This window comes from Natator depressus, chromosome 3 (genome assembly GCF_965152275.1).
Source record: "Natator depressus isolate rNatDep1 chromosome 3, rNatDep2.hap1, whole genome shotgun sequence".
NCBI classification, from domain to species: domain Eukaryota; kingdom Metazoa; phylum Chordata; order Testudines; family Cheloniidae; genus Natator; species Natator depressus.
Genome location: NC_134236.1, coordinates 61,174,255 through 61,190,177, shown reverse-complemented (window position 1 = coordinate 61,190,177; position 15,923 = coordinate 61,174,255). Strand labels below are relative to the sequence as shown.

At 42.7% G+C, this 15,923-nt stretch overlaps 1 protein-coding gene across 5 annotated transcripts in view; it reads right to left on the bottom strand.

Annotated features, from left to right (window-relative positions):
- Window positions 1–15,923, bottom strand: part of MYO6 (myosin VI) — a 182,967-nt gene that overhangs the window by 17,322 nt on the left and 149,722 nt on the right. For 2 of the 5 annotated variants that reach the window (XM_074948001.1, XM_074948002.1), the window contains exons 28-31: window positions 14,286–14,446; window positions 6,399–6,440; window positions 5,935–5,964; window positions 5,440–5,478 (exon numbers count right to left, since the gene is read on the bottom strand). In XM_074948001.1, the coding sequence (XP_074804102.1) occupies window positions 5,440–5,478; window positions 5,935–5,964; window positions 6,399–6,440; window positions 14,286–14,446 (272 nt within the window). Of the gene's footprint in view, window positions 1–5,439; window positions 5,479–5,934; window positions 5,965–6,146; window positions 6,370–6,398; window positions 6,441–14,285; window positions 14,447–15,923 lie in introns of those variants that run through there. The other 3 variants (XM_074948003.1, XM_074948004.1, XM_074948005.1) reach the window with 2 other exon arrangements.

The window sequence follows — 15,923 nt, the reverse complement described above, 5'->3', positions numbered from 1 at the left end:
ATGCATTTGACCCTTTTGGAACATGAGCATTCTATCACCAAAGTGCATCCAAACAACAGGCTCCAAGTTGCAGCTGCCTCAGACTGGGGGGTGTGACGTTGTCCCAGTACTACGTTAGAAGGTCCAGAAACATGGGGATGTTCATGCACTGAGAGCTTCATCAGATCCATGAACCAGAACTATCTCGGCCAGTTGAGTGTGATAAGGTTGACTTGAGCTCTATCTTAGTGGATCTTCCATACAACTTGTGGTATCAAAAGAACTGGAAGGAAGGCATACTTCAGGCGACCATTCCACAACATTAGGTGGGCATCTCCCAACAAGTCTTTGCCCAGGGTTGCTTTGGAGCAGTACAAAGGAAGCTTCCTTTTTGCCTGTGAGGCAAAAAGGTCCCAGGACAGCGTTCCCCATTGAGTGAAGATGTCTTTGAGAACTGAATCATGAGTTTTCTATTTGTGATTCACAGAAAAAGTGTCTGCTCAGGCAGTCCACTAGGGAACTTTGCACCCTGGTAAGTATGCTGCTGATAGGGTCATGTGATGTTTGATGCACCAATTCCAGGTGGTTACTACCTCCATGCACAAAGAGATCTCGTTCCCCCCATTTGTTTATATAAAATACTGTTATCATATTGTCCAACATTATCTGAACATGTCTGGATTGGATGAGCAGGTGGAAGGCACTGCAGGTCCAACAGACTTCCCTGAGTTCTAGTAAGTTGATATGCATTCTGAACTCCTTGTGCCATATGATCATCCATGTGCACACTCCAACCCAAGAGGGAGGTGTCAGTAATGATGGTGGCTTCAGATATCAGTGTGAGGAAAGGGAACCCTACCCAAACATTCTCTGGTTTTGACCACTAGACAACAAAGCCTAACATCTTGGGCAGAATTGTGACCTTTTCATTTACGGTGCCTTTCTCTGGTGAGTATATGGAGAGAAGCCTGGCTTGTAGGCATCACAGATGTAGCCTGGAGAATGGTGTCATGTGTGTGCACAAAGCTATGTGGCCAAGGAGAGAAGGGCAAGTTCTTACTGATGTCCTGGGTGTGATAGCAATCTGGTGTATGAGTGTGCTCATGGCCAGAAACCTTTCAAGAAGTAGATACACTTTTGCTATAGTTGAGTCTAACATTGCCCCTGTGAAGTATATGCACCTCATGGGGGTCAAAATGGATTTGTGAACACCCTGGGTGCTGTGGCCAGACTGAAGGGGAGGTCTCTGAATTGCTAATAGTCTTGGTAGAAGAGAAACTCAAGGAACCTTCTGTGGATCACATGGATATCTATATGAAAATATGCATCTTTCATGTCAAGAGCTGCAAACTATGCACTCTCCTCTAACGAGGGAATTATTGATGCCAAGGAGATCATGAGGAATTTTAGTTTTCAAAATAACTTGTTTAACTGACAAAGACTGAGAATTGGCCTCCATTCTGCATTCTTCTTGGGATCAGGAAGTAAGGAGAATAGAATACCTTCCCATGGTTTGAGAGGAATCCTTTTCTATGGCTCCCTTAAGAAGCAGGGAGTTAACCTTCTGTTGTAAAATCTCCTTGGGAGAGTGGTCCCTGAAGAGGAACCAGACAGGGCATTTGTGTGAAGGAGATACCAGAAACTCAACTAGACAGCCTCCACAGATAATGTCTAATACCCATTTATGTGTAGTGAGGGTGCTCCAGTCTTTGACAAACCGGGTAAAGTGGCCTCCAAACAATCTGGACAGGGGAATGAAGAGTATCAATAAAGGGACATGGGTCTTGACAGTCCCATCAAAAGAAAGGCTTCACCTAGGGATTAGAGTACAACCTGGCAGTGGATGTTGCAGAGGCTAGGTTCCTAGGTCTATACACCCTCTGTCTCTTGCCTGGTGGCTCCTGAGGAAGTTGATGATAAAAGCCTGAGGAATTGGTCTTGCCCTATACCACTGTCTATGATGCTTCCTCTTGTGGTATAAATGCCAAGCAAGTGAAGCGCTGTTCGAGTCTTTGAGGGAGTGGAGAGACTCATCCATTTTGTTGTGGAATACGTAGATAGTATCGAAGGGAAGATCTTGGATAGTACGCTGCAGCTCTATAGGGAAACCTGAGGATTGCAACCACAAGTCTCTCCTCATGACAATGGCCACAGCATCCCCCTCAATGTGGCATCTGCTACATTCACCAGAGTTGGAGTGAATTTCTCCATCAATTTGCCCTCATCTACTAAGACCTGAAAGTGGGATCGATCCTCCGGAGTTTGTCCTTAAACTCTAGAAATCTAGCATAATTGATAAAATTATATTTGGATATGAGGGCCTAATAATTATCAAGATTCTGACCTGGAGGAAGGCAGAAGAGGGGGTATCCTTTGGGTGCTGTTGCTTAGACCGCTCTGTAGCCACATACACCACCAGCGAGTTTGGCAGGAGGTGAAAGAACAAGAACTCTCCCCGCTTGGATGGGACACTGCAGTGCTTCTTGGTCCTCTTAGGGGTGGGAGCACAAGAAGCAGAGGTGTGCCAAACTGCCTTTGCTGGGTTCATGATAACTTCATTGACAGGGAGGGCCACTTTCCCAAAGTGGATTGAAGCACCAGGAGCTATCTACCATGTGTCTTCATCACTAGAGCCAGTGTTGGAAGCATGGATCCATATCCTTGCGTGCCCTCTTGACTTGTCAAGAAGATTTAGTGGGGCTGAAGAGCTTAGCACCCATGCGTGTTGGCTCTCCTGAGGGGGTCAGGGAGGGATCCCTTCTTTTCAGACATAAATGACTGTCCTTATGTCTCTGAGAATGCCCCTTACTCTCCTGTGAAGCCTTCTCTTTAGGCTTTAGAGACTTAGCCTCTGTTCCTCAACTCATGCTCAGAGGGGCACTGCCTGCTTGTTGAAGCTGAATTAGAGTGTGTGTGGAAGGGTCCACAGCCCAGATCGGATTGGGGCTTCATTGCCTTCATTCTCCATGAGGTGTTTTCTGAGTCTCAGTTCCCGACCCTCACAAATTCTGTGGGGAAAAAGCGTGGCAGATGCTGCACTTAGCAGAAATGTGAGCCTCACCCAGGCAGTTGAAGCAGCGTTGATGTTCATTGCTCACAGTAAAGGAGTGAGGACAGGAAACACAGTTTTTGAACCCCTGGATCCTGGGCAGAATCCCAGACTTCTTGGGGGGAAAGTTCCAGGGCAGGGGGAAATAATGTTATCTAATTATCTATGCTATACCATAAAAACTACAAAAATTAACTATACATAATTCATAAAGGAATGATGCCGTAAAAAGGAGCTGAGAACACCAAATAGAATGACTCACACCGCATGGCGGTAAGGAGTATCTGGAGAGGAATCGGCTTGCACCGTCCTTTATGCCATCGGCTAGAAGCACAAAGATCTACGAAGCATGTGCAAGCCAATGGACACTGTTTATAAGAAATTCCAAACTCAAGCGCATATCTCATGTGTGGAATAAATATAGGGACCATCACTCAAAGAAGAATCAAATGTTTCTAAACAATGGAATTTAATTAGTTACCAGTCACACTAATGTATACTAAAAATACTAGGTTATGGACAGAACTTAAAAACTGTGCTCCGACCACTTTTGGCCAAAGTTCTTGTGATGCCCTTAGCTTCCAGAATGCATGTTAACTCCAGTGACTCAGCTCAGTTCTTACATACTTATTCTACAACCTCCCTACCTATGTTCCCCCAGCAATTTCAATTGGATGGGCTAATCTTCCTTTTCTCCTGTTCAAAAATACTGCATATAATGTTTTTGTGCAAATGTAAGCATCTGCTGTGTTCAATACTATCAGCACTACAATTAAGAAATGCCACAACAAACATACTAATATCTTAAGATCGTATACACACAGCATAATATCTTGTTTTCTGAAGGGTTTGTTTTTAAAAATGTAAAAGAATGAAAGATTTTATGTGAACTTCAGACAGCATGTCATAAGGCTGCTTTTTATCCTTGAAGTTACCAAAGATCCCTTTCAGTTAGTAACTCAATAAAACAGAATTTTAACTTAGAATATACAGGTTATCCTGTATACTCATTCATTCCTGCATTGTCTATAAAACTGCTACATTATACCAAGATTGCTGAACAGACACCATCTGGCATTTTGTGTTTCAGTGCTTCAGATTTCATTTTGTTTGAAATGGAATTATGTCTGGATTTAATTTCTTATTAAAAAGCTACTTATGGTTACATAAACATAACACTTTTTATGTCCTTATTAACACTATTCTGAACTTGTAAGCATGGTGCCTGAAAATTTTGGAAACTTGTCAGTGTCATCCAGTGATGAGCTGCCAAAATCTTAACAACAGGTTCCCTCCTCACCCCACGAGGGGGTCGTTGCCCACTCCCGCCCCCTTGGACTCCTGCCCCATCCAAGCCCCCCGCGTTCCTTGATGCCCCCCGCCCCATCCACCCCCCTCCCCTAACTGCCCCAAGAACTGGGCAGGAGGGTCTCGTGGGCGCCCACCCCACCCCTAAGCCAGAGGCTCCTGCCGGGGGGCAAGGTGGGGAGTCCCGGCGGTGCTTACCTTGGGCAGCTCCCAGGAAGCATCCAGCAGGTCCCTCTGGCTCCTAGGGGTGGGGGAGCGTAGCTGGGGGGGAGCAGGGGGAGCGGCCGCTCCCCCCACTGATCACATCAAAAGTGGTGCCTTAGGCGCCAACTCCCTGGGTGCTCCGGGGCTGGAGCACCCACGGGGAAAATTTGAGCTCTGCACCCACCGGCAGCTCCCCGCCCTGCACTTGGCCCCAGCTCACCTCTGCTCCGCCTCGGCCTCCTCCCCTGAACCCACCGCCCCGCTCTGCTTCTCTGCGCCCCCCCAGCCGGCTTCCTGCGAATCAGCTGTGCAGTGGGAAGCCAGGGGGGACTGAGAAGCAGGCTGCAGCTTCCCACTCAGGCTGAGGGTGGCAGAGGTGAGCTGGGGCGGGAAGCAGTTCCCCTGCGCAACCCACCCCCGACCCCCGGGTTACCTGCTGCGGCACGGGTGGCCCTCCTCGCGCACCTCCCGCCCCAGCTCACCTCCGCTCTGCCTCCCTGGGCCTGAGCGGGAACAACCGGTTCTAAAAGGGCTTCTAAATTTAACAACCGGTCCTAGTGAACCGGTGCGAACTGGCTCCAGCTCACCACTGGTGTCATCTCAGATATAGTGGAAAAAGAATGCTCTTCAAAGCTTTTCTTTATCTTTTGAAATTATTCAAACAGAAACCTTAAGGTGCAATTTACTGATAATTTCCTTCTGAGCATGTTTATGCAATCAAATAAATGTCATGGCAAAATAATTAAAGAAAGAAATCAGATAATGATTTTGAATAGGAAGCATACTGATATGGCAATTTCATCCAAAAGAAAAGGTTGATTTATTTCATTGAGCAATTTCAGTTTATGATTTCGTTTAATTGAGTGATTAAATTAATTTTGGACGGTCTATTCACCCACCTAGACAAAACATCTGACATTTCTTTGGCCATTTGTTCCCTATAAGAAAATTGATAAGTGTACGTAAGAAAAGTGTTATATTCAAATATTAATAAGGTCTGTTATGACTGATGGTATATTATGTCTAAGATAAAACTAATGCAGGAGCAATCAACTTCAACCAAATGCTCAATTTATATTGTGGTAATTCCTTCTGAATGTTTGCCTCTTTCATATGGGATGGTTAAAATTCATGGTATTTGCCAGATACTGAATCTACATACCCTATAATTAACTTTAAACATTTCTTAGACATAAGCAAAGTATGAGCTATGAAGTATTAAAATTGATTATCAAAGGTCAATGTACAACAATGCTTACTATTATAGGGGAACAGATAAATAATAAAAGGACAATACAATAATTTCTTCTAATAAGATAATTATTATTAATTATTATTAATTATTATTATTATTAGAAAGTAGTGAAAAACTCAGTGAAAATAAAGTATCATACGCAGTCATTTGAGGCTTTGTTCCATTGACTCTGCAAACAGAAGATATTTAGGTTAGTCTGGCAATTTCCTAATTAACTTTCTAATAATCTGAAATGTCAAGAGGACAATCAGTTCAACTTTTCCCTCTCTCCCATCCTCTTCTGATTTATCATCTAATGATTTTATTTGATCTAGACTCAGGATTATGAAGCCTTTTTTTCTTCTTTAATCTTCTGAATTTATTCATCAGAGTAACACGATTAGAAAAAGTGAAATTAAAATAATTCAGAAAAGCCTTACTCCATTTATAGATGTCCATCTCACTTCACCATGGCTGTTTTATACTCTCACATTATAACCTGGAATTTACTTATTTGTACGTAATCAATTGATTTCATCTTTCTGAATCAAAGACTCAGACATGCAACAGATGCACTTGTGTCTGGTTGAGCATACTACAAAAAAAAAATGGAACAATTCTTACTTAGCAACTACTGGAACAGGCTGAATAACTTCAGTATCCAATCTGTGAAAAGACACTTAGAATTGAAATGGTTTGTCACAATATAGACCCACGTCATGAATGTACACAAATACAGTATCAACAGTAATCCATATTGCATACATCTGTACAGTACACAGATATTAAATATACACTTATTTAGATTTCTCTCCAGAAATATGCAACATATTCAAAAGTGATAGACTAGCCAAAATTAAAAAGGGTTAGTATGTATTTTGGTACCAGACACTGTAACCAAGCCAGTAAATGTCAATAGAATAAGAAAACAAAAAAGCAATGTATTCATTTACTTAACCTGAAAGTGATAAAAATATAATACAATATGGTGCAAAGAGGAATAAGCTATTTTTATGATTTTGCAGTGCTGTGATTTTACTCAAGCATGTATTTCACACACACAGTACATACCGTATTTATTTTAAGTACTTATCAACTTGAGAAGATTAGTAAAATAGGGACTAGCTATAAAAGTCAAACAGAATGTGTATACACTGAATACAAATTGAGGCCGTTTACAGAAGGACATGCTACAGATTGATTTTTTTTATTTTTTTGGGAGTGGAGAACAGCACGATAGGGCAGAACATATTAGTCACTACTTGTCCTTAGAAACAGAACATACTATCATATCGTCACAAGGCTTTTGGCCAAAAAAGCTCCTAGTGCTGATTATTAAGTACTCCAAAAGGAGTATAGTTCTATGAAAAAAATACTTTTGCTCATATCATGATGCAAAAGTAAAACGAAAATGGTTTGTGGAAATGCTATGCAAAGCACGGGAGAGGCAGTGAGGCTGGATGAGTTCAGCATACTTAGTATGTTATGCAACAATAAGGCTGAACGTGGTGTGGGGGAGGGGAGAGAAGGAAGTGTAAGTTACAGCAGTGTAAGCCTATGCATGTTGGAACGTGCAGTTCGTCTGCCCCAAAAGAAGACACATGTTCGGGTCTGCTTACATTTTAACAAATACCCACTGAGCAAGAATGTTCAGCAGTGATTTTTCAATGCTTAACTTGTTATGTTTAGTTCCCGCCTCTCCAAATCTCAGAAAGGAATTTCTTCTCTCTAAGCAGTATTTCCATGCAATGCTTCAAATTTCAAACCTCTCCCTGCAGCCAACGTGACTAAAATGCCTTGTGAGGATCTGTGTAAAAGGATTTTTTTTAAAAAACAAAACTTGCTGAACTCAATAGTTTTATCCAGGGGTTCTCAAACTGTGGGTCATGACTCCACTTTAATGGGGTCGCCAAGGCTGGTGTTAGACTTGCTGGGGCCCAGGCCCAAGCCCCACCGCTCAGGGCCAAGGTTACATGCCCCCTGCCCAGGGCAGAAGCCCCTGGGCTTCAGCTTTGGGCCCCCCCGCCCGGGGCAGTGGAGCTCGGAAGGCAGGGGTCGGGCGGGCTCGGTCTTCAGTCCCTCTTTCCTGGGGTCATGTAGTAATTTTTATTGTCAGAAGGGGGTCACGGTGCAATGAAGTTTGAAAACAGCTGATTCAGACCGAACAAAATTTCCACAACTTTTCTAAGCAAGTCTTCTAGGTGCCTATACACGAGCAGTTAGAAATTAAATGAGTTTGCTAATGCTTCAAAGAAAGTTATAACAAAGGCAGAGTATTTCAACTATAAATGCAGTGAAGAAACCAGTCGAAGAAAGGATTTACACTGATGGAAAACAAGATGGACATTTTTGTAAAGGGTTGTCAAAACTTCCCATTCAAAAGTATTTTGGTTTTTAAGTGTGGTTGCACTCACTTATTCCGAGCCTAGATAGTGTTGCTGTGTTCTCAACCCTCACCATGTGTATGTGCGCATGCACACAAACAAAAAAAGGGAGGAAGAGACTCAGTTATAGCTCAAAATGGGTAGATTGTTTTTCAGGTGTGTCTAGGATATCCTGAGATCACTAGTGACACTATGTTGCCACATTAAGCTGTCCAAACCCTTGCTCCCTTTCCAGTGGCTCAAAGCAGAGGATTCCTTCCCCTACCACCTGAATAGACAGAGAAACTGGAGAAGTTCTGAGGAAAGGGAAGGTTAAGCATCCGTTTTCTCTACTCATCCTATGTGCTTCAAAGGGCATCCCAGGCAGGGAAGACAGAAAGGCCACGCACATCCTCTGGCAGCAGGAAAAGTGGGGAAGATCAGAGTTTGAGCGAATCTCTTGCAATGCAGTTACACTGCCATACCTCTCCGTGCTCTTCCTTCTCCCATCTTCTCCTCTCCCTCTTGCAAGGAAGATTACTTGCCAACTACTCCTCCTTCCTGGGCTCCAATTTCTGCCTCTTTCTTGGCACTAAGGGACATGTCTATCTACTCCCTTTTCAAACTTGAGGGAGGGAAGGTTAGGGAACTAATGCCTCTCGTATATCCCACCCCACTTCCCTATTTAATGTAAGGACTTTAAAAATAGAGGGGTTGCTCAGATCCTTCCCTTCAACCCAGCATTTCTAGGTGCCTCTGGTGCAGCTCTACTTCTTCCCCTCAGCTGTTGAAAAGCTTCACTGGCCTGGTTGCTTCTTCCTTTCCTGGGAACCATATATCTTGCTCTGTCATCTAAAAGCAAATCCTCAAGCAGAGCTCCGGAAGGCCCTAAACCTCCTCAAAACAAATATATGTATATAGAATATCCAATTGGGACCACAAACCTAAACCTCATTCTTCACCCTCACAGGTTAAGAGAAAGTCAGGGAAATGGAAGCACTTTGAAGAATAAGAGCTATTATTGATTCAAACCTACAGAAGTTGATCTGTTTGCCACAAACTTGCCCTCATTATCATCATGTAGAGCTGCATACCTTAATTTACTCATTTTGCATTCCTACACATGGTTTTGAAAAGTTGCTCTTTGATTTGAGAGACACTGATAAAAATAGCATAGCTTGTATAGGAAACTAAAGAAAAGGGAGCAAGTGAAAGCTTCCAGAACTCTGCCTGTGTAAATAAGTATCACACTTGAATTTCCATCTGCAAGTTACAGTGGTTGCTGTTAAAACATCAACATTTATCAACAGACACCAAACAGTGTCTGAGATAACTATTGTATGGTGATTGTTAGTAAATGTTGACTTTTTAGTGGCAACCTCTGCAAGTCAATATGGGTACTCAACAAAAATACCATGTATTTTATAACCATATCATCTATATATACATGGAAATAAAGTGCTGTAATAAAGAATGTAATAAAGAACAGTAAAGATTTTCGGGGTTTTTCTTGAGTTCCTTAGAAACTCCTTGTCGTCTGCCAACTTTTCAAGATGCTTCACTTCTACAAAATAATCACTCTATTCAATCGGTCTTTAGAGTGGATTGTGGAGGGTTCATTGTTCTTCATTTGACAAGTAAATGGCACTCTCATTTTTAAAAACATTTTATATTTTATTCCTTGGGGAATTCTGTGCCACTGCACAATGCAGAAATTAATGTTGTGCGCGCAGAATTTCCTCCCCCACCACCACCCCCCGGAAATGGACTGCAAAGCTCCTGGCTCCCACTAGGGGCCGCTGGACCAGGCAGAGCCCAGCTTGCAAACAGAAGACACTGATGCAGGGAGAGGGAGGAAGCTGGAGGGATCCCCGCAGCTGCAGTTCTTGGCACGCCTTGAAGGAAGGGAGCAGTGGCACACAGGAAACTCCATGCAAGCACAGGACCCAGCATAAGGCTGTTTCTCCCTCTGGATCCCTGGGTGGAGAGGGGATGCCAGTGTCTGGGCTGGGGGGTCTGCAGCTGGGCTCTGGGGCGGGAGGGGTGCAGAGAAACAGGAACTGGGTTGTCGTAGGGGTTTCTTTAACACTCTACTCTGTGTGTGTCTGTATCTTTAGGGATATTCTTGCTGACAGGTATTTTGAAATAAATTACCAAAATAATTTAAACTGCAAGATCGTATAGTGCTATTTTTGACAACTAAAATATACAGAATTTTAAAATATCGTGTGCAGAATTTTTAAAATTTTTGGTGCAGAATTCCCCCAGGAGTAATATTTGTATGTTGATTGGCTGACAGCAGGAGGGTACTAGTTTACCATTGTATTCCTGTACCTATACAGTGAACAGTGATAGAATATTCCAACAGTGTAATATTACTCAGAAAACACACAGACTGAGCAATCACAGCAACATTTAGTTTTCTGGTACATTGTACATTACTTTTCTGGTTTGTAAAAAGTTTAATTTTTTCATTATGTCATTCTAGACTAGCAAAGAGTTTCTAATATAGAATTCTGACTGATAAAGATACAATACCAAACACAGAAAACTGCCTAAGCTCTTTTTCTTGAATTCTGTCTAAAATATTGGAATGGATTTGTTACTGAAAACGTAAAGGGACCTTCTTACAAATATAATCCCTTCTGTAACAACCAAGGTGTCATCTCAGCTTCACCAAACTAAACAAGGTTCATTACATTAAAAGATAGCTCCTTGTTTTGTATAAAATTATCATCATCAGTGTAGTGAAATGTTATGAAAAAGAGTACTTGTATTGTTTCATCCATGTGTAAAATTAAGATCTGGAGAACAGGATTCCCTAAACTGAATTTTGTAACCACAAGTCACATAGGGAAAAAAGCATTCAACACACAATGAAGAACAGATGAATAGGGCCCAGTCTCACAGGAAGCCAAGTGGAAAATACATCAGTTATATGTATGTCAGCTGTCTAAGAAATTTATTAACTAGTTTATTAGTAAATACCCTTTAAAATTACATGAAAGACAACATAATATGAGTGACAAAGCAAATGCTGTGACATTATCTAAAATAACCTTTGCATTTGGAGGGTCTATATCTTTTAATAGAGTGCCTACAAGGTCAGTTGATATAGGCTTTTTAATTCTGTTAAGGTTAAATGCATGCATTTCACATTCTATATTTGCCAGTTAAGATACAGAAGAACTACTATTTCCTTCTAGGTAGGGTTTTTTTTTTCCCCCAATAAATGAATTTATGTTATGCTACTGGGAGCATGTAAGTACCAGAAAGCGCAAACACTGCATTACACTGGTGATATCCGAGTTTCTAATCTCATTGGACTGTATAATCAAGACTGAAATTGGCTGCCATCCCTACTATAATCTAATAAAATGTGAGAAAAATATTGTTTTTCCACCGAGGCAGTTTCCTACAGAACTGGTCATATTAATGCACAAATGCAAGGGAGATTCAGGTTAGATATCTGGAAATGCTTTCTAACTATGAGCATAGTCAAGCACTGGAAAAAGGTACCAAGAGAGGTTGTGGAATACCCATCTTTGGAGGTTTCTAAGAACAGGTCAGACAAACACCTGTCAGGAATGGTCTAAGTATACTTCATCCTGCCTCAGGAGGAGATATTGAACTAGGTTCCTCCCAGCCCTACATTTCTATTGTAGCCACCACCCACCTTAGCAAGGGGACAGTGCCCCAGGGGAAGACACACACCTTGTGGGCCCCCATGGGATTGATGACACCGAGTCCTGTGCTGTTGACTTCACACCGGCAGCTGAAGGGGCGGGGAGCACAACCCCCCACTCACCCCAGAAACCCTCCTCCCCCAAACCAATGGGAAGAAGGGAGACAACAGCAGTCACCAGCACCCAATTAGAGAGCAGAAGACAGCCAAGTAGCACAGCAAGCATTCTCTGACCATGTGCAAGGCCCCAGATGCCCCAGGAAGGGTATATATAGCCTTGCTTTCCCTCCACGTGGCAGAGATCAGCTGGGGAGTGGAGGAGAAAGGTGGTCTCCCTACAACCTTCCCACACAGCACTTCCAGGCCCCTGCTCCTGGCCTGATTGTAGCACTTCCAGGCCTAGCAACCGGCCTGTCTTTCCCCTCAGCCTGCCAAAAGGCCTCAGGAGGGGACAATCCATTCCTCCTGCAACCTGCTGTGAGCAACAGGAGACAGCCCATCTCTCCTGCCACCATCTGCAGCCTGCTTGCCATGTAGCCGGCCCTCACCAGACTCTGGACTTTGGATACAGAGACCTAACCTACTGGCCCCTGGGGTCCAATCTCTAAAAACTGCTGGCACAGTTCCAGAAGGGAGCAGATAGATCGTGTCTATCCAGCAATCCTCAAGGAGAGGTATATACGTTAGAGGGTAGGGATAGGATACAGAGGGACCTCGACAAATTAAGAGGATTGGGCCAAAAGAAATCTGATGAGGTTCAGCAAGGACAAGTGCAGAGTCCTGCACTTAGGACGGAAGAATCCCATGCACCGCTACAGACTAGGGACAGACTAGCCTAGGCAGCAGTTGTGCAGAAAAAGACCTAGGGGTTACAGTGGACGAGAAGCTGGATATGAGTCAACAGTGTGCCCTTGTTGCCAAGAAGGCCAATGGCATTTTGGGATGTATAAGTAGGGGCATTGCCAGCAGATGGAGGGATGTGATCGTTCCCCTCTATTCGACATTGGTGAGGCCTTATCTGGAGTACTGTGTCCAGTTTTGGGCCCCACACTACAAGAAGGATGTGGAAAAATTGGAAAGCGTCCAATGCAGGGCAACAAAAATGATTCGGGGACTGGAACACATGACTTATGAGGAGAGGCTGAGGGAACTGGGATTGTTTAGTCTGCAGAAGAGAAGAATAAGGGGGTTTTGACAGCTGCTTTCAATTACCTGAAAGGGGGTTCCAAAGAGGATGGATCTAGACTGTTCTCAGTGGCAACTGATGACAGAAAAAGGAGTAATGGTCTCAAGTTGCAGTGGGGGAGGTTTAGGTTGGATATTAGGAAAAACTTTTTCACTAGGAGGGTGGTGAAGCACTGGAATGTGTTACCTAGGGAGGTGGTGGAATCTCCTTCCTTAAGAGGTCTTTAAGGTCAGGCTTGACAAAGCCCTGGCTGGGATGATTTAGTTGGGGATTGGTCCTGCTTTGAGCAGGGGGTTGGACTAGATGACCTCCTGAGGTCCCTTCCAACCCTGATATTCTATGAGGCCCTGCTTGTTTGCACCAGTCTCCTGACCACACAGCCAGAAGAGAAACCTGAATGAGTACCCTGTATTATAGTTAGACAGTTAGCTAGGGTTTAATATTGTATCATTACGGCACTTTTATCTGCAAAAGGACTTTCATCTGCCTGGATCATCAAGACCTGCTCAGTTGCCAGTATAATAAAGTGTGTGTATAACGACATATCCTTACAGGCTTGCAATGTGTCTCCACTGCACCAACTGCATACCAGAGACATGAGGGACAGACAAAACTGACGGGGGAGAAACTTTGGGGTTTATGGAGTGTGTGGTCACGTGACCTATTGTGATTGCTGGCATAGTTTTTAGTAATTCAAAAGTATTATTAATAAAATTAAAATCATTTTAATCGTTCAATATTCTTATAGATTGTATGTCCCTTCAATCAAATCCCTATATAAAAGTTTATAGCTATTATTTTTAATTTGTCTGCTTGTGTAAGTTTGATATTTGTGTTTAAGTGCAGCGTGTTAACTGCCTTTGTGTGGTTAACCCCTTGTCTCGCTGGAGGCACCACAAAGTAGCTTTATTCTTTAGCACACCAGGAGGAACAGTCAGGTGCCTGATAGCAGCACCGTGAAATGAGCCCAGGTGATAGAAACTTTGGGACTGTCCAAAGACTGAGGTACCCCTCTCTTGCTCAAATATCATACAGCTACTTAGCCAGTGCCAAAAGAGGGATTTCATAGGATTACATGCACATTGCAAATTGAATAAGCTATTTTTCAACAAATTTGATAGCGTTATTTGGAAAATAAAATACTCCAATATATTGGTTTGAAAGCCCTATTTTACTTTTATTTCTTCATTAAAAACACAAGATCTCAGTATTTTATAACAATAGGATCTGTAAATGAAAAATTTTGAAAGTAAAGTAAGAGTAATAAATGACCATACCTTCGCAATCCTAAATCAAGTTGAGCCTCATCACTGATGAGCTCTGCTTCACTCTGTGCAATTCTCATCGCAAGCTCATGGTCACGACGTTCCTGTTCAAGGACTGCCTGTTGTTGGGTCTCTTCTTCACGCTCTCTAGCTAGCTGTGCCTCAATTTCAGCCTGCATAGTAAAAACGTATGTTTTTAATAAATGCTTTATACTCACCCACCCACCACTACAGCAACGGTAAACAACTAGGTAAGTGATAATCTTACAAAGGTGAATTTAAAAAAACAAAACCAACTATAAATACATGATTTGCAGAACTAAGTGCATTATTCTGCGTGCAAAATTCTCTGATAGCTCAAAGCTGTCACATCACCAGTGTGACTGAAGAGCAAGTTATCCTTTCAGCTAGCAAAAGGATACCTTCAGAGATCAAAGGGGAGCCACTGGACCAGCTGGGAAAACTGCTCAAGTGGTAGTTACAGATGATTGGGAAGGAAGAGGTAATAGCAGGAAGCATGAATGAGGGGAGACAGTGGTAGCAGTGGAAACAGGAAAGACACAGGGATAGTTTTCTGACACATGTAAATTAAGAGATACATTAGGAAGCAACAGTTTCAATTGCAGCTTCATTCCCAATGTGGTTTAGCAAACCGTTTGAGCCCACTGACTGAATTACAGCCTCATAATTCAAAAGGTGAGACAATTATTCCACCTATAAAACACATGAAGGTCTCCTCACAATTCTATTAGGCATGAGAGCCAGGCAAGAAGAGTTTACGAAGTCAAAGCTCAGATGCTATGTAGCACTAAAGGTAACATTCCTGCATTTTATCTATTTAGAGTATTCTATAAGACTTTGGCAACGAACACTGTTTTTACTAATTCATTTACAAATATTCTCCTGCATGTTTGTTTAAGGTCCATCAGGGAGGGTATCAGGAAAACTACTGGCAATCTCTAAGGGCCTGATTCTGCTTTCATTGAAGTCAATGGCAAAACTCTACCAATTTAAATTTAAAGGTACGGGATCCAAACTTATTGCTTCTGTAGAGCAACATCTTAGGAACATTAGAGACTAACCAATTATTTGAGCATAAGCTTTCGTGAGCTACAGCTGCATCCAATGAAGTGAGCTGTAGCTCACGAAAGCTTATGCTCAGATAAATTGGTTAGTGTCTAAGGTGCCACAAGTACTCCTTTTCTTTTTGCGGATACAGACTAACACGGCTGCTACTCTGAAACCTATCTGAGGAACAGTTTGCTCTTTCTCACAAGTCCATTTTTAACCACTGGGGTCATGCGTGCACATCAAATGTAATCTGAGCATGTTACCCAAAGTGAGCAAAGTTCCATGACCCAACTTTCATCAGTTCCTCTCCACCAGTCAAAAATCTAGACTAAGACTTCAAAGAGATGGTGGTGGAGGGCAAGTCCAGCAATGCCGTCGAACATCCTTAACTGCTAAGTAGTCATCCTTTCTCCTGCAGAGACTAGCTTCTGTAGAGTCCTACTTTAGATTAGCTAGTAGTAGCAATAAACAGAAGGAGAAATGAGTAATTAACTTTACATAGACCAAAGAAATGCCCTCCTGAATTGGGCATCTGTGATAGACCCAGAACAGAGTGATTGGCACTGAATAGAAGAAGTG